Source organism: Eucyclogobius newberryi, unplaced genomic scaffold (assembly GCF_026437365.1).
Source record: "Eucyclogobius newberryi isolate DKJ021-1_F unplaced genomic scaffold, fEucNew1.0.hap1 SCAF_42, whole genome shotgun sequence".
NCBI classification, from domain to species: domain Eukaryota; kingdom Metazoa; phylum Chordata; class Actinopteri; order Gobiiformes; family Gobiidae; genus Eucyclogobius; species Eucyclogobius newberryi.
Window position 1 is genome coordinate 686879 of NW_027316079.1, and position 18789 is coordinate 705667.

Here is an 18789-nt window from a genome sequence, read left to right on the forward strand (position 1 = left end):
GCCGCTCCAAGGCCCTTCTGAAGCCGCTCCAAGGCCCTTCTGAAGCCGCTCCAAGGCCCTTCTGAAGCCGCTCCAAGGCCCTTCTGAAGCCGCTCCAAGGCCCTTCTGAAGCCGCTCCAAGGCCCTTCTGAAGCCGCTCCAAGGCCCTTCTGAAGCCGCTCCAAGGCCCTTCTGAAGCCGCTCCAAGGCCCTTCTAAAGCCGCTCCAAGGCCCTTCTACAGCCGCTCCAAGGCACTTCTACAGCCGCTCCAAGGCACTTCTACAGCCGCTCCAAGGCACTTCTGAACCCGCTCCAAAGCACTTCTAAAGCCGCTCCAAGGCACTTCTGAAGCCGCTTTAACAACATTTTGAGGTGCACAAAATATCAAACACATTGAATGCAGTAAAATAATTACTGATGGATGTTTGTGAGAAATAATGTCGCTTTGCAAAATGTTCCAGTGAGAACTAGAATCAAACCAGGATCAGCCTCCTGAGAACATAGAGCCTCCTGAGAACATAGAGCCTCCTGAGAACATAGAGCCTCCTGAGAACATAGAGCCTCCTGAGAACATAGAGCCTCCTGAGAACATAGAGCCTCCTGAGAACATAGAGCCTCCTGAGAACATAGAGCCTCCTGAGAACATAGAGAGTACACAGGCCGGGGGGACAGGCCGGGGGGACAGGCCGGGGGGACAGGTCGCCCCGGGGCGCTGTGCTGCGGGTTCACAGCAGAGTTACGCCGACAACAGTGCGATAGCTCTGAGATAGCATCATGCTAACGAGCCGCAGCACACAAACAGCGCTGACAGCCTCTTTTCACACGTTATAATTCATTCAAATATCACCAAACACAATATTCAAAACCACAATAACATGATTGTCACTGCGTTTGCGCCTGTTATTGGCCTTAAGTCGACATTAAGAGGGGCTTTAAAGTTGCTGCTAACGGTAGACGGCTAGCAGACGGAGACTCACACGGCCAGCTCACGTAAACGTCCGTAAATTCACACATTTGACTTTATATTCGTGACTCGTGTGAAGAGCCGTGAAGAGCCGTGAAGAGCCGTGAAGAGCCGTGAAGAGCCGTGAAGAGCCGCGCGGCTGGAGAAAGTGCATTTGCAGCGTTAGAAGCAAACCAAACCTGCGGCCTCCGAGGAAAAGAGCGATCAGCGGTGCTCGAGTTCCGCGTGATCCGGGAGGCCGTGTCGTTTCCTCGGCCACGCACCACGAGAAGCCCCGGCGGACCACCGGGGGTCTCGGGCAGATTACTCACCGGATTGTGTTCGTGCCGAGGCCCGGGCAGCAGGAGCGGGACACGGGCGGCAGTGTCTCGGTCCGCGTGAAGGGGACAGCGGGCTGTATGTGTCCGGGGTCCGGGCTCAGAGCAGGCCGTTCCCGTTGGGTGAGTGCGGGTTGGAAAAGGTCAGAGTGGACGGAGCCGCCATCAACACAACAGCGAAATGGAAGCGAGCGGCCCGACTGCGCATGCGCACACGGGGGAAACTTTAGGAACTCGAGCTCATACTTTATATTATATAAGATAAGATAAGATAAGATATTCCTTTATTGTCCCACATGGGGAAATTTCATTGTTGCAACGCAGGTAGATACAGAGGTAGATCCAGAAGAACAGATCACTTATAGGAAGTCTGAAAAACACTTTCAGTAGAAGATCTCCTATAAATAAATAAAAACTCCCATAGACAAATAAATAAATAAATACCATTGCATGTGATCCCGACAGTAATTGCACATGAATATGTGTCACGACAGCACATAGATTGCACATGAATTTCACAGTAATTGCACATACGACAGAATTGCACATCAGTATTAGGTTAGGTCAGTATTGTGAGTGTTCAGTACTAACAGTTTTTGTTATAAAGTCTGACAGCAGCAGGAAGGAAAGACCTACGGAACCTTTCCTTCACACAGCGAGGGTGGATCAGTCTGTCACTGAAGCTGCTCTCCAGAGCGGAGAGAGTGTCCTGCAGGGGACAGAGTGTCCTGCAGGGGACAGAGTGTCCTGCAGGGGGTGACACTCATGGTCCAGCATAGATGTGAATCTAGCCAGGACCCTCCTGTCCCCCACCTCCTGCACCGAGTCCAGAGGACAGCCCAGGACGGAGCTGGACATATGTAATATATGATATCATATATACATAATATTATAATATATATATTACATATATGATGTCATATCAATGGAATTTCCCCATGTGTGGACAATGAAGGATTATCTTATGTATGTATATATGATGTATTTATGATATTATATATTACATACATACATATATGATATCATATATTTACATATATTATATCATATATTTATATATGATATCATGTAATATATATGTATGTGTATATATATATATATATATATATATTTATTTTTTTATTTTATTTTTTATTTATAGGAGATCTTCTACTGAAAGTGTTTTTCAGACTTCCTATAAGTGATCTGTTCTTCTGGATCTACCTCTGTATCTACCTGCGTTGCAACAATGAAATTTCCCCATGTGGGACAATAAAGGAATATCTTATCTTATATGATATATAAATATATCATATCATATGTAAATATATGATATAATATGTAAATGTATGATATCATATATAAATCTATTATATATATTATATAATATATAAATATGATATTGTTGTTGTTGTTGTTGTTTTATGGCGGTTGACATCCGAGTGTTGCATTACCGCCAGACTTTATTCCTTAGACTTTGTCGTAGTCCTAAAAGTTCTTCTTCCAGTGCCATATAGAAATATATGATATTCTATATAACTTACATTATATACACACTTTTATATTTGATGACATCATGTTTGTCTCTGAAGACAAATCACAGGCTGTAAAGCCCCAAACAAAAGTGTGAAATAATGTAATATTTAAAATGTTTTCTTTGCGACAGAATTCAAAACATCTGCTTCTTATTTGATGTCTTCAGTCTCTACACTGTAAAAAGTAGAGAATATTTAGACATAAATAGGATTAATGCAACTCTTAAATATAAAAAAACCTCAATAATGCAACAATTTTTGTGTGTGTTATTTTCTTAGTTGGTGTTATCATATATACTTCTGTCATGTGCTGCCCTTATTATATATATATATTTAACAATGAAACACTTGAACCACATTTCAATAAAATAAATGTAGGATAAAATAAAATACGAATCGTAATAAAAACACAAAATAACCTTCATAATAAAGTGTCTCATTTTCATGACAGAGAGTGTCGTATATCGATCCAAATATTGAAATATACTAGTTAAAAGCTGCTAAAACTCTTCTTCTTTTTCTTTGTTGTTTTAGGGATTTTCCTCTGGATCAACCTGTGTTGCAACAATGAAATTTCCCCATGTGTGGACAATAAAGGCTTATCTTATCTTATCCAAGTGTAACATTACCGCCCCCTACTGAAGTTTTACGTCTTAGACTTTATTCTTAGACTTTATTCTTAGACTTTATTCTTTTTCTTTCCTCGTCGTTTATATCTTACGTCACACGTTCTCTTCGTGCGGACGCATTGTCACGTGATCAGCGCCACGTCATCATTTCTGCGTCATCTGCGTCACGTGATCAGCGCCACGTCATCAGCGTCACACACAACATCCACTATGGCGGCCACGTCCGCCCGGGAGAAGCAGACCGGTGAGTAAACACCGTTTATGTCACTTTGGAGGCCCCTGGGGCCCGGGGCTGCTGCCGGTGCCGGGCCCCGGGGCCACGGGCCCAGCCGGTGCTACGGGGCCGACTTTAACCGGACTGTCACGGAAATAAGAGCTAAAAGCACCGAAACTAAACGTGATGCTACAGAAGAAGCGGCTCCTGAAACTGAAAGAGCTTTTATCATTTTAAGTGTTATTTATATTGAGTTTATGAGTTTGTTTATCATTAAACACTGACCAACAGGAAAGATGCTGCTGCGGGTCAGTTCAGCTGGACACATGCTTCAGAAACCAGAGCAATACTTTCAGCTTTTAATATCAAATATAAGGCAAAAGTGTCACTTCAGCCATAAAGCTGTGGTCAGTGCTGGCCTGTGGTCAGTGTCAGTGCTGGCCTGTGGTCAGTGTCAGTGCTGGCCTGTGGTCAGTGTCAGTGCTGGCCTGTGGTCAGTGTCAATGCTGCCCTGTGGTCAGTGTCAATGCTGCCCTGTGGTCAGTGCTGGCCTGTGGTCAGTGTCAGTGCTGGCCTGTGGTCAGTGCTGGCCTGTGGTCAGTGTCAGTGCTGCCCTGTGGTCAGTGCTGGCCTGTGGTCAGTGCTGGCCTGTGGTCAGTGTCAGTGCTGTGGTCAGTGTCAGTGCTGGCCTGTGGTCAGTGCTGCCCTGTGGTCAGTGCTGGCCTGTGTTCAGTGCTGGCCTGTGGTCAGTGTCAGTGCTGTGGTCAGTGTCAGTGCTGGCCTGTGGTCAGTGTCAGTGCTGGCCTGTGGTCAGTGCTGGCCTGTGGTCAGTGTCAGTGCTGTGGTCAGTGTCAGTGCTGGCCTGTGGTCAGTGTCAGTGCTGGCCTGTGGTCAGTGTCAGTGCTGGCCTGTGGTCAGTGTCAGTGCTGGCCTGTGGTCAGTGCTGGCCTGTGGTCAGCATGTGTTTTCTCTTGTATAATTTCATACAGTTCGGGTTAGACAACAAGCATTTGGCAAATATTTCTGACCCGAAGTGGACCTCCCGGAGCAGACTGGACAAGCAATGTTGTGACAAGGCAATATGAGACGTTCTCCTGCTCCTGGACGTTCTCCTGCTCCTGGACGTTCTCCCGCTGGACGTTCTCCTGCTCCTGGACGTTCTCCCGCTCCTGGACGTTCTCCTGCTCCTGGACGTTCTCCCGCTGGACGTTCTCCCGCTCCTGGACGTTCTCCTCCTCCTGAACGTTCTCACTAAAGCTCTTGTGTCTTGTGTGTTTCAGCTGCTCTTAAGCGGATGCTGAACTTCAACTCTCCTCCTCTGAACAACTCTCTGTCCGAGCCTGTGTGGAAGGTAAGACCCTCCTGACCCTTGACCCCTGACCCCTGACCCAGAGCGTGTATAAATGCATTAGCCCCCTGGTGTCCAGTGTTGTGATGTTTTGCTGCCCCCTGGTGTCCAGTGTTGTGATGTTTTGCTGCCCCCTGGTGTCCAGTGTTGTGATGTTTTGCTGCCCCCTGGTGTCCAGTGTTGTGATGTTTTGCTGCCCCCTGGTGTCCAGTGTTGTGATGTTTTGCTGCCCCCTGGTGTCCAGTGTTGTGATGTTTTGCTGCCCCCTGGTGTCCAGTGTTGTGATGTTTTGCTGCCCCCTGGTGTCCAGTGTTGTGATGTTTTGCTGCCCCCTGGTGTCCAGGTGTTGATCTACGACCGCTTTGGGCAGGACATCATCTCTCCTCTGCTGTCGGTCAAAGAGCTGCGGGACATGGGCATCACCCTCCACCTGTGAGTGACCCCTCCTCATGAAGTGAATGAATGTAGGAGTGACTTGTCTTCTAACCCTAACCCTTGTCCAATCGCTCGGTCATTCTGGACCTGCTGGACCTTCTGGACCTTCTGGACCTGCTGGACCTTCTGGACCTGCTGGACCTTCTGGGCTCAGTCTGCTGCACTCGGACAGAGATCCCATTCCAGACGTTCCGGCCGTTTACTTTGTGATGCCGACGGAGGAAAACATCGACCGCATCTGTCAGGTACAAACAGACTCAAGTGACCGCACACACTGACCACAGGCACAGACTGTCCAACAGGGGGCGCCACAGGAATATAAAGCTGCTTGAAGAAATGTTTATGCAATTGTGCAGAAGAATTTGTTTTATTTCAACATTTTAAATTAAAATAGCTAAGTTCTGGTTTAGTCCTGGTTTAGTCCTGGTTCAGTCCTGGTTTAGTCCTGGTTTAGTCCTGGTTTAGTCCTGGTTTAGTCCTGGTTTAGTCCTGGTTTAGTCCTGGTTTTGTCCTGGTTTTGTCCTGGTTTAGTCCTGGTTTAGTGCTGGTTTAGACCTGGTTTAGTCCTGGTTTTGTCCTGGTTTAGTCCTGGTTTAGTCCTAGTTCAGGCCTGGTTTAATCCTGGTTTAATCCTGGTTTAGTCCTGGTTTAGTCCTGGTTTAGTCCTGGTTTAGTCCTAGTTCAGGCCTGGTTTAGTCCTGGTTCAGGCCTGGTTTAGTCCTGGTTCAGGCCTGGTTTAGGCCTGGTTTAGTCCTGGTTTAGTCCTGGTTTAGTCCTAGTTCAGGCCTGGTTTAGTCCTAGTTCAGGCCTGGTTTAGTCCTGGTTTAGTCCTGGTTTAGTCCTGGTTTAGTCCTGGTTCAGGCCTGGTTTAGTCCTAGTTCAGGCCTGGTTTAGACCTGGTTTAGTCCTGGTTTAGACCTGGTTTAGTCCTGGTTTAGATCTGGTTTAGACCTGGTTTAGTCCTGGTTTAGTCCTGGTTCAGGCCTGGTTTAATCCTGGTTTAGTCCTGGTTTAGTCCTGGTTTCGTCCTGGTTCAGGCCTGGTTCAGGCCTGGTTTAGTCCTGGTTTAGTCCTGGTTTAGTCCTGGTTTAGTCCTGGTTTAGTCCTGGTTTAGTCCTGGTTCAGGCCTGGTTCAGGCCTGGTTTAGTCCTGGTTTAGTCCTGGTTTAGACCTGGTTTAGTCCTGGTTTAGTCCTGGTTTAGTCCTGGTTTAGTCCTGGTTTAGACCTGGTTTAGTCCTGGTTTAGTCCTGGTTTAGTCCTGGTTTTGTCCTGGTTTAGTCCTGGTTTAGTGCTGGTTTAGACCTGGTTTAGTCCTGGTTTTGTCCTGGTTTAGTCCTGGTTTAGTCCTAGTTCAGGCCTGGTTTAGTCCTGGTTTAATCCTGGTTTAGTCCTGGTTTAGTCCTGGTTTAGTCCTGGTTTAGTCCTGGTTCAGGCCTGGTTTAGTCCTGGTTTAGTCCTAGTTCAGGCCTGGTTTAGTCCTGGTTTAGTCCTGTTTTAGTCCTAGTTCAGGCCTGGTTTAGTCCTGTTTTAATCCTGGTTTAGTCCTGGTTTAGTCCTGGTTTAGTCCTGGTTTAGTCCTGGTTTAGTCCTGGTTTAGGCCTGGTTTAGTCCTGGTTTAGTCCTGGTTCAGGCCTGGTTTAGTCCTGGTTTAATCCTGGTTTAGTCCTGGTTTAGTCCTGGTTTAGTCCTGGTTCAGGCCTGGTTTAGTCCTGGTTTAGTCCTGGTTTAGTCCTGGTTTAGTCCTGGTTCAGGCCTGGTTCAGTCCTGGTTTAGTCCTGGTTTAGTCCTGGTTTAGTCCTGGTTTAGTTCTGGTTCAGGCCTGGTTCAGTCCTGGTTTAGTCCTGGTTTAGTCCTGGTTTAGTCCTGGTTTAGTCCTGGTTCAGGCCTGGTTCAGTCCTGGTTTAGTCCTGGTTTAGTCCTGGTTTAGGCCTGGTTCAGTCCTGGTTCAGGCCTGGTTTAGTCCTGGTTCAGTCCTGGTTTAGTCCTGGTTTAGTCCTGGTTTAGGCCTGGTTCAGTCCTGGTTTAGTCCTGGTTTAGTCCTGGTTTAGTCCTGGTTTAGTCCTGGTTCAGGCCTGGTTCAGGCCTGGTTTAGTCCTGGTTTAGTCCTGGTTTAGTCCTGGTTTAGTCCTGGTTTAGTCCTGGTTTGGACCTGGTACAGATGCTCTTCTGGTGTGTGTCTTCAGGACCTCCGTAGTCAGCTGTATGAGACGTACTTCCTGAACTTCATCTCGGCCATCAGCCGCAGTAAACTGGAGGACATCGCCAGCGCCGCTCTGTCCTCCAACGCCGTGGCTCAGGTCAACAAGGTGCGGACGCCAGCCTGACCTTGTGACCTCTGTCCTCGTGACCTCTGACCTCTGCGCATGTCTAGATCTGAACGTGTGTAAATGTGTTTCCAGGTTTATGACCAGTATCTAAACTTCATCACGTTGGAGGACGACATGTTCGTTCTGTGTCACCAGAACAAAGAGCTCATCTCGTATCACGGTGAAACCAACAACTCTAATGTCACAAATCCTCTTGACACATTATATTGTAGACTTGTCTCATTCTGCTTGTTCTCGTCTCTGAGGTGTCGGTCAGGAGTTTGAGCTTATTATTGTCTTGTAATAATCGTGTTATTAATGTGTTTTATTTACACTGTTCAGCCATAAACCGAGCCGACCTCCAGGACACAGACATGGAAGCCATCATGGACACCATCGTGGACAGTCTCTTCTGCTTCTTCGTCACGTTAGGTCAGTCCTGGTTTAAGCCCGCTTTAGACCTGCTTTAGACCCGCTTTAGACCCGCTTTAGACCTGCTTTAGACCCGCTTTAGACCCGCTTTAGACCTGCTTTAGACCTGCTTTAGACCCGCTTTAGACCCGCTTTAGACCCGCTTTAGACCCGCTTTAGACCCGCTTTAGACCCGCTTTAGACCCGCTTTAGACCCGCTTTAGACCCGCTTTAGACCCGCTTTAGACCCGCTTTAGACCCGCTTTAGACCCGCTTTAGACCCGCTTTAGACCCGCTTTAGTCCCGCTTTAGACCCGCTTTAGACCCGCTTTAGACCCGATTTAGACCCGCTTTAGACCCGCTTTAGACCCGCTTTAGACCCGCTTTAGACCCGCTTTAGTCCCGCTTTAGACCCGCTTTAGACCCGCTTTAGACCCGCTTTAGACCCGCTTTAGACCCGCTTTAGACTTGCTTTAGACCCGCTTTAGACCCGCTTTAGACCCGCTTTAGACCCGCTTTAGACCCGCTTTAGACCCGCTTTAGACCCGCTTTAGACTTGCTTTAGACCCGCTTTAGACCCGCTTTAGTCCCGCTTTAGACCCGCTTTAGACCCGCTTTAGACCCGCTTTAGACCCGCTTTAGACCCGCTTTAGACCCGCTTTAGACCCGCTTTAGACCCGCTTTAGACCCGCTTTAGTCCCGCTTTAGACCCGCTTTAGACCCGCTTTAGACCCGCTTTAGACCCGCTTTAGACCTGTCTCTTTTGTCTCAGGTGCAGTCCCTATAATCCGCTGTCCCAGAGGAAACGCAGCTGAGATGGTGGCTGAGGTGAGTCCATCAGGTTTTCTATCGTCTTAAACGTCTCAAACTCTGGTCACACTTCTATTTCTTGTTTTGTTTCAGAAATTGGACAAGAAACTTCGAGAAAACCTCCGAGATGCAAGAAACAGCCTCTTCACCACCGACAACATGACAGGACAGTTCAGGTACTACGCACTCACACGACGCGACACGACGCGCGACACGACGCGCGACACGACGCACACGACGCGCGACACGCGACACGATGCGCGACACGACGCGCGACACGATGCGCGACGACGCACACGACGCGAGACACGACGCGCGACACGACGCACACGACGCGGTGCGACACGCGGCGCGACACGCGTCACACGCGCGACACACGCGACGCGCACGGCGTGCGACACACGCGACGCGACACACGCGACGCGACACACGCGACGCGACACACGCGACGCGACACACGCGACGCGACACGACGCGCGACACGACGCGCGACACGACGCACGACACGACGCACACGACGCGCGACACGCGACACGATGCGCGACACGACGCGCGACACGATGCGCGACGACGCACACGACGCGAGACACGACGCGCGACACGACGCACACGACGCGGTGCGACACGCGGCGCGACACGCGTCACACGCGCGACACACGCGACGCGCACGGCGTGCGACACACGCGACGCGACACACGCGACGCGACACACGCAACGCGACACACGCGACGCGACACACGCGACGCGACACACGCGAAACACGCAACGCGACACACGCAACGCGCGACACGACGTTTTCTGTAAGTTAAAAAAAAATGCATTTTTACTTGAAACATTCTGGTTTTGGACTTTGTCTCGTTAGTTTCCAGAGGCCGCTGTTTGTGCTGGTCGACCGTAACCTGGACATGGCCACGCCCCTTCACCACACATGGACCTATCAGGCGCTGGTGCACGACGTCCTGGTAAGAGAACTTTATATTTGTATTAATCTAATATAACGTAAAAGTCCCATTTGGTCCAAAGTCTGTCAAATGTTTCCATTTCCAAATTAAGTCGGAATGTCAGTTTCTCAATGTGTCTGATGTCTGGTGCCCCTCGCTCTAAACTGCCCGGTCGGGCTGGTGCCCCTCGGTCTAAACTGCCCGGTCGGGCTGGTGCCCCTCGGTCTAAACTGCCCGGTCGGGCTGGTGCCCCTCGGTCTAAACTGCCCCTCGGTCTAAACTGCCCAGTCGGGCTGGTGCCCCTCGGTCTAAACTGCCCGGTCGGGCTGGTGCCCCTCGGTCTAAACTGCCCGGTCGGGCTGGTGCCCCTCGGTCTAAACTGCCCGGTCGGGCTGATGCCCCTCGCTCTAAACTGCAGAATATCATGCAATATATTTAAAAACTCTCGCTAGTATTGCATTGTGAGGAGCTCTGTGGTTCCAGCACCGAAACATCATCTGCAGTTGAACAGTTGGGACTTTGGCTTCACCTTAAATAACTTTCCCGACCGTATTTCGCCGGTGACAGTGAGTGTTTTTCTCCTCAGGGTGTCTTTGGTGGGAGTGTTTTCAGCGTTACATAATCGCTCACCTCCAGCTCCAGCTCTTTATTCTTCACTCATATTCTGTGCCTTTTGTGCCAGGAAAGGGAAGTGGAGGAGGCGACGTGTCAAACCCGGGGCATTCCTCCAGAGCGATGAACCATAGCAACTGAAGCCCAAACACAGGGCCTGGGCAGAGAGAACGCCATGGCGACCCAAGCCCAAACACAGGGCCTGGACAGAGAGAACGCCATGGCGACCCAACCCCAAACACAGGGCCTGGACAGAGAGAACGCCATGGCGACCCAAGCCCAAACACGGGGCCTGGACAGAGAGAACGCCATGGCGACCCAACCCCAAACACGGGGCCTGGACAGAGAGAACGCCATGGCGACCCAAGCCCAAACACAGGGCCTGGGTAGAGAGAACGCCATGGCGACCCAACCCCAAACACAGGGCCTGGGCAGAGAGAACGCCATGGCGACCCAAGCCCAAACACAGGGCCTGGACAGAGAGAACGCCATGGCGACCCAACCCCAAACACAGGGCCTGGACAGAGAGAACGCCATGGCGACCCAAGCCCAAACACAGGGCCTGGACAGAGAGAACGCCATGGCGACCCAACCCCAAACACAGGGCCTGGACAGAGAGAACGCCATGGCGACCCAAGCCCAAACACAGGGCCTGGGTAGAGAGAACGCCATGGCGACCCAAGCCCAAACACAGGGCCTGGGTAGAGAGAACGCCATGGCGACCCAAGCCCAAACACAGGGCCTGGGCAGAGAGAACGCCATGGCGACCCAACCCCAAACACAGGGCCTGGGCAGAGAGAACGCCATGGCGACCCAAGCCCAAACACAGGGCCTGGACAGAGAGAACGCCATGGCGACCCAACCCCAAACACAGGGCCTGGACAGAGAGAACGCCATGGCGACCCAAGCCCAAACACAGGGCCTGGACAGAGAGAACGCCATGGCGACCCAACCCCAAACACAGGGCCTGGACAGAGAGAACGCCATGGCGACCCAACCCCAAACACAGGGCCTGGACAGAGAGAACGCCATGGCGACCCAAGCCCAAACACAGGGCCTGGGTAGAGAGAACGCCATGGCGACCCAAGCCCAAACACAGGGCCTGGGTAGAGAGAACGCCATGGCGACCCAACCCCAAACACAGGGCCTGGGTAGAGAGAATGCCATGGCGACCCAAGCCCAAACACAGGGCCTGGGCAGAGAGAACGCCATGGCGACCCAAGCCCAAACACAGGGCCTGGACAGAGAGAACGCCATGGCGACCCAACCCCAAACACAGGGCCTGGACAGAGAGAACGCCATGGCGACCCAAGCCCAAACACAGGGCCTGGACAGAGAGAACGCCATGGCGACCCAACCCCAAACACAGGGCCTGGACAGAGAGAACGCCATGGCGACCAAGCCCAAACACAGGGCCTGGGTAGAGAGAACGCCATGGCGACCCAAGCCCAAACACAGGGCCTGGGTAGAGAGAACGCCATGGCGACCCAACCCCAAACACAGGGCCTGGGTAGAGAGAATGCCATGGCGACCCAAGCCCAAACACAGGGCCTGGGCAGAGAGAACGCCATGGCGACCCAAGCCCAAACACAGGGCCTGGACAGAGAGAACGCCATGGCGACCCAAGCCCAAACACAGGGCCTGGACAGAGAGAACGCCATGGCGACCCAAGCCCAAACACAGGGCCTGGGTAGAGAGAACGCCATGGCGACCCAAGCCCAAACACAGGGCCTGGGTAGAGAGAACGCCATGGCGACCCAAGCCCAAACACAGGGCCTGGGTAGAGAGAATGCCATGGCGACCCAAGCCCAAACACAGGGCCTGGGCAGAGAGAACGCCATGGCGACCCAACCCCAAACACAGGGCCTGGGTAGAGAGAATGCCATGGCGACCCAAGCCCAAACACAGGGCCTGGGCAGAGAGAACGCCATGGCGACCCAAGCCCAAACACAGGGCCTGGGTAGAGAGAATGCCATGGCGACCCAAGCCCAAACACAGGGCCTGGGCAGAGAGAACGCCATGGCGACCCAAGCCCAAACACAGGGCCTGGGAAGAGAGAACGCTCGGAGCCAAAGAAAGCAGAAAATAAAGTCATATTTGGAGGCGTGTGTGGTTAAGCACCGGCGTTCATCCCGTCAGAAGACCTGTTTCACTCCTCATCCCAGCAGGAGTCGAGTTTAGAACCTTTAGAGATGGAACTAACCATGATTTCAGTGCTTGACGTCAAACCATTATTTCCACTGAGACTTTTTACACTTTTTGACCAAATAAAGGTGAAAATATTCTCTACATGTCCCCTGTATGACCTCTACATGTCCCCTGTATGACCTCTACATGACCTCTACATGTCCCCTACATGTCCCCTGTATGACCTCTACATGACCTCTACATGTCCCCTACATGTCCCCTGTATGACCTCTACATGACCTCTACATGTCCCCTGTATAACCTCTACATGTCCCCTACATGTCCCCTGTATGACCTCTACATGACCTCTACATGTCCCCTACATGTCCCCTGTATGACCTCTTCATGACCTCTACATGTCCCCTGTATAACCTCTACATGACCTCTACATGTCCCCTGTATAACCTCTACATGTCCCCTACATGTCCCCTGTATGACCTCTACATGACCTCTACATGTCCCCTGTATAACCTCTACATGACCTCTACATGTCCCCTTTATGACCTCTACATGACCTCTACATGTCCCCTGTATAACCTCTACATGACCTCTACATGTCCCCTTTATGACCTCTACATGTCCCCTGTATAACCTCTACATGACCTCTACATGTCCCCTTTATGACCTCTACATGTCCCCTCTACACTTTTTGACCAAATAAAGGTGAAAATATTCTCTACATGTCCCCTGTATGACCTCTACATGTCCCCTGTATGACCTCTACATGACCTCTACATGTCCCCTGTATGACCTCTACATGTCCCCTGTATGACCTCTACATGTCCCCTGTATGACCTTTACATGACCTCTACATGTCCCCTGTATGACCTCTACATGACCTCTACATGTCCCCTGTATGACCTCTACATGACCTCTACATGTCCCCTGTATGACCTCTACATGTCCCCTGTATGACCTTTACATGACCTCTACATGTCCCCTGTATGACCTCTACATGTCCCCTGTATGACCTCTACATGACCTCTACATGTCCCCTGTATAACCTCTACATGACCTCTACATGTCCCCTTTATAACCTCTACATGACCTCTACATGTCCCCTTTATAACCTCTACATGTCCCCTTTATGACCTCTACATGACCTCTACATGTCCCCTGTATGACCTCTACATGACCTCTACATGTCCCCTGTATAACCTCTATATGACCTCTACACATCCCCTGTATGACCCCTGTATTACCCCTGTATGACCTCTGTATGAACTCTGTATGACCTCTGTATGACCTCTACATGTCCCCTGTATGACCTCTATATGACCTCTACATGTCCCCTGTATGACCTCTGTATGACCTCTATACATCCCCTGTATGACCCCTGTATGACCCCTGTATGACCCCTGTATGACCTCTGTTTGACCTCTACATGGCCCCTGTATGACCTCTATATGACCTCTACACATCCCCTGTATGACCCCTGTATGACCTCTGTATGACCCCTGTTTGACCTCTACATGGCCCCTGTATGACCTCTATATGACCTCTACACATCCCCTGTATGACCCCTGTATGACCTCTGTATGACCTCTACATGGCCCTTGTGTCCAGGACTTCCATCTGAACCGTGTGGTCCTGGACGAGAGCTCTGGACCTGACCCGAGTCCTTCAGGAGCGAGACCCAAGAAGAAGAACCGCAAAACCTACGACCTCACAGCGGCCGACAGGTTCTGGCAGAAGCACAAGGGCAGGTGAGGTCTGAACCAGGGTCTGAACCAGGGTCTGAACCAGGGTCTGAGACCCGGTTCGGACCCGGTTCGTGGTCCACACAGAGGGAAGGCGGTCCAATAGCCACACCCTGCCAGTGATCAGAACCTGCAGGAGGAGATACAGATCACAGATGTTAAGACACGAAAGCTCCTGACCACCCTGAGGAGACAGGACACTAGCACCCTGAGACTGGACACTAGCACCCTGAGACAGGACACTAGCACCCTGAGACTGGACACTAGCACCCTGAGACTGGACACTAGCACCCTGAGACTGTACACTAGCACCCTGAGACTGGACACTAGCACCCTGAGACTGGACACTAGCACCCTGAGACTGTACACTAGCACCCTGAGACTGGACACTAGCACCCTGAGACTGGACACTAGCACCCTGAGACTGGACACTAGCACCCTGAGACTGGACACTAGCACCCTGAGACTGGACACTAGCACCCTGAGACTGGACACTAGCACCCTGAGACTGGACACTAGCACCCTGAGACTGTACACTAGCACCCTGAGACTGGACACTAGCACCCTGAGACTGGACACTAGCACCCTGAGACTGTACACTAGCACCCTGAGACTGGACACTAGCACCCTGAGACTGGACACTAGCACCCTGAGACTGGACACTAGCACCCTGAGACTGGACACTAGCACCCTGAGACTGGACACTAGCACCCTGAGACTGTACACTAGCACCCTGAGACTGGACACTAGCACCCTGAGACTGGACACTAGCACCCTGAGACTGGACACTAGCACCCTGAGACTGGACACTAGCACCCTGAGACTGGACACTAGCACCCTGAGACTGGACACTAGCCACCCTGAGACTGGACACTAGCACCCTGAGACTGGACACTAGCACCCTGAGACTGGACACTAGCACCCTGAGACTGTACACTAGCACCCTGAGACTGTACACTAGCACCCTGAGACTGGACACTAGCACCCTGAGACTGGACACTAGCACCCTGAGACTGGACACTAGCACCCTGAGACTGTACACTAGCACCCTGAGACTGTACACTAGCACCCTGAGACTGTACACTAGCACCTTGAGACTGTACACTAGCACCTTGAGACTGTACACTAGCACCTTGAGACTGTACACTAGCACCTTGAGACTGTACACTAGCACCTTGAGACTGTACACTAGCACCTTGAGACTGGACACTAGCACCCTGAGACTGGACACTAGCACCCTGAGACTGGACACTAGCACCAGCACTTTAAACCTGCTGAAGTCCATGTTCTCCTTGTTTCTCCTCAGTCCGTTCCCGGAGGTTTAAACGTGCTGAAGTCCATGTTCTCCTTGTTTCTTCTCAGTCCGTTCCCGGAGGTTTAAACGTGCTGAAGTCCATGTTCTCCTTGTTTCTTCTCAGTCCGTTCCCGGAGGTTTAAACGTGCTGAAGTCCATGTTCTCCTTGTTTCTCCTCAGTCCGTTCAGAGGTTTAAACATGCTGAAGTCCATGTTCTCCTTGTTTCTCCTCAGTCCATTCAGAGGTTTAAACATGCTGAAGTCCATGTTCTCCTTGTTTCTCCTCAGTCCGTTCCCGGAGGTTTAAACGTGCTGAAGTCCATGTTCTCCTTGTTTCTCCTCAGTCCGTTCCTGGATGTTTAAACGTGCTGAAGTCCATGTTCTCCTTGTTTCTCCTCAGTCCGTTCCCGGAGGTGGCCGAGGCGGTGCAGGAGGAGCTGGACACTTACAGGGCTCAGGAGGACGAGGTGAAACGTCTCAAAAGCATCATGGTGAGACCTGGATGTCCTCTCTTAGAACATGTTCCTTTACATAGTTCTCTTGAGTGTAACTGTGGTTCTATGAGTGTAACTGTGGTTCTATGAGTGTAACTGTGGTTCTATGAGTCTAACTGTGGTTCTATGAGTGTAACTGTGGTTCTATGAGAGTACCTGTGGTTCTATGAGTGTAAGAGTAACTGTGGTTCTCTTGAGTGTAACTGGTACTATGAGTGTAAGAGTAACTGTGGTTCTATGAATGTAACTGTGGTTCTATGAGTAACTGTGGTTCTCTTGAGTGTAACTGTGGTTCTATTAGTGTAACTGTGGTTCTATGGTTCTATGAGAGTAACTGTGGTTCTATCAGAGTAACTGTGGTTCTATGAGTGTAACTGTGGTTCTTTGAGTGTAACTGGTTCTATGAGTGTAACTATGGTTCTATGAGAGTAACTGTGGTTCTATGAGTGTAACTGTGGTTCTTTGAGTGTAACTGGTTCTATGAGTGTAACTGTGGTTCTATGAGAGTAACTGTGGTTCTATGAGTGTAACTATGGTTCTATGAGAGTAACTGTGGTTCTATGAGAGTAACTGTGGTTCTATGAGAGTAACTGTGGTTCTATGAGAGTAACTGTGGTTCTATGAGAGTAACTGTGGTTCTATGAGTGTAACTGTGGTTCTATGAGAGTAACTGTGGTTCTATGAGAGTAACTGTGGTTCTATGAGTGTAACTGTGGTTCTATGAGTGTAACTGTGGTTCTATGAGCGTAACTGTGGTTCTATGAGAGTAACTGTGGTTCTATGAGTGTAACTGTGGTTCTATGAGTGTAACTGTGGTTCTATGAGCGTAACTGTGGTTCTATGAGCGTAACTGTGGTTCTATGAGTGTAACTGTGGTTCTATGAGAGTAACTGTGGTTCTATGAGTGTAACTGTGGTTCTATGATTCAGGGTTTGGAGGGAGAAGATGAAGGAGCCATCAGCATGTTATCAGACAATACGGCCAAACTCACCTCCGCCATGAGGTGAGCACTTCTGCTGTACTTGTACTACTATACTTCTACTATACTTCTACTATACTTCTACTATACTTCTACTATACTTCTACTATACTGTACACAGGGGAGAACACAGGGGAGAACACAGGGGAGAACACAGGGAGAACACAGGGAGAACACAGGGGAGAACACAGGGAGAACACAGGGGAGAACACAGGGAGAACACAGGGAGAACACAGGGAGAACACAGGGGAGAACACAGGGAGAACACAGGGAGAACACAGGGGAGAACACAGGGAGAACACAGGGAGAACACAGGGGGAACACAGGGAGAACACAGGGAGAACACAGGGGAGAACACAGGGGAGAACACAGGGGAGAACACAGGGGATAACACAGGGGATAACACAGGGATAACACAGGGATAACACAGGGAGAACACAGGGAGAACACAGGGGAGAACACAGGGGAGAACACAGGGGAGAACACAGGGGAGAACACAGGGGAGAACACCGGGGAGAACACAGGGGAGAACACCGGGGAGAACACCGGGGAGAACACAGGGAGAACACAGGGAGAACACAGGGAGAACACAGGGGAGAACACAAGGGAGAACACAGGGGATAAAACACAGGGGAGAACACAGGGGAGAACACAGGGGAGAACACAGGGGAGAACACAGGGGAGAACACAGGGGAGAACACCGGGGAGAACACCAGGGAGAACACAGGGAGAACACAGGGAGAACACAGGGAGAACACAGGGGAGAACACAGGGGAGAACACAGGGGAGAACACAGGGGAGAACACAGGGAGAACACAGGGAGAACACAGGGAGAACACAGGGGAGAACACAGGGGAGAACACAGGGAGAACACAGGGGAGAACACAGGGAGAACACAGGGGAGAACACAGGGGATAAAACACAGGGGATAAAACACAGGGGATAGAACACAGGGGATAGAACACAGGGGAGAACACAGGGGAGAACACAGGGGAGAACACAGGGGAGAACACAGGGGAGAACACAGGGAGAACACAGGGAGAACACAGGGAGAACACAGGGGAGAACACAGGGAGAACACAGGGGAGAACACAGGGGAGAACACAGGGGATAAAACACAGGGGATAAAACACAGGGGATAAAACACAGGGGAGAACACAGGGAGAACACAGGGGAGAACACAGGGGAGAACACAGGGGAGAACACAGGGGAGAACACAGGGGAGAACACAGGGAGAACACAGGGGAGAACACAGGGGAGAACACAGGGGAGAACACAGGGGAGAACACAGGGAGAACACAGGGGAGAACACAGGGAGAACACAGGGGAGAACACAGGGAGAACACAGGGGAGAACACAGGGAGAACACAGGGAGAACACAGGGGAGAACACAGGGAGAACACAGGGAGAACACAGGGAGAACACAGGGAGAACACAGGGAGAACACAGGGAGAACACAGGGGAGAACACAGGGAGAACACAGGGAGAACACAGGGAGAACACAGGGGGAACAGGTTTTAGGTTGTTGTCTTCTTCATATTCAGAGACTTTCCCTCGTGTTCCAGCTTCACTTTAATCACATTTCTTGGTTCAGGATGTCGTCTGAAACCTGAGACATGTTTTAGTTTCAGACTCTTCGACATGTTTTGGTTT

At 50.8% G+C, this 18789-nt stretch overlaps 2 protein-coding genes across 4 annotated transcripts in view; one reads left to right on the top strand and one right to left on the bottom strand.

The window, feature by feature from the left end:
• The window catches only part of hectd1 (HECT domain containing 1), a 65646-nt gene extending 64181 nt beyond the window's left edge, over positions 1-1465 (bottom strand). For 2 of the 3 annotated variants that reach the window (XM_072464253.1, XM_072464252.1), the window contains exon 1: positions 1256-1464. The gene's annotated coding sequence lies outside the window, so the exon portion shown is untranslated. Of the gene's footprint in view, positions 1-1255 lie in introns of all 3 variants that reach the window. The other variant, XM_072464251.1, reaches the window with a different exon arrangement.
• A 2103-nt stretch (positions 1466-3568) lies between these two features.
• Positions 3569-18789, top strand: part of scfd1 (sec1 family domain containing 1) — a 36581-nt gene continuing 21360 nt past the window's right edge. The window contains exons 1-13 of the mRNA XM_072464259.1: positions 3569-3648; positions 4899-4969; positions 5310-5398; positions 5556-5646; positions 7586-7708; positions 7802-7889; positions 8051-8140; positions 8892-8947; positions 9023-9105; positions 9792-9891; positions 14236-14375; positions 16064-16154; positions 17087-17160. Of these exons, the coding sequence (XP_072320360.1) occupies positions 3615-3648; positions 4899-4969; positions 5310-5398; positions 5556-5646; positions 7586-7708; positions 7802-7889; positions 8051-8140; positions 8892-8947; positions 9023-9105; positions 9792-9891; positions 14236-14375; positions 16064-16154; positions 17087-17160 (1130 nt within the window). The 5' untranslated portion in view covers positions 3569-3614. The remainder of the gene's footprint in view (positions 3649-4898; positions 4970-5309; positions 5399-5555; positions 5647-7585; positions 7709-7801; positions 7890-8050; positions 8141-8891; positions 8948-9022; positions 9106-9791; positions 9892-14235; positions 14376-16063; positions 16155-17086; positions 17161-18789) is intronic.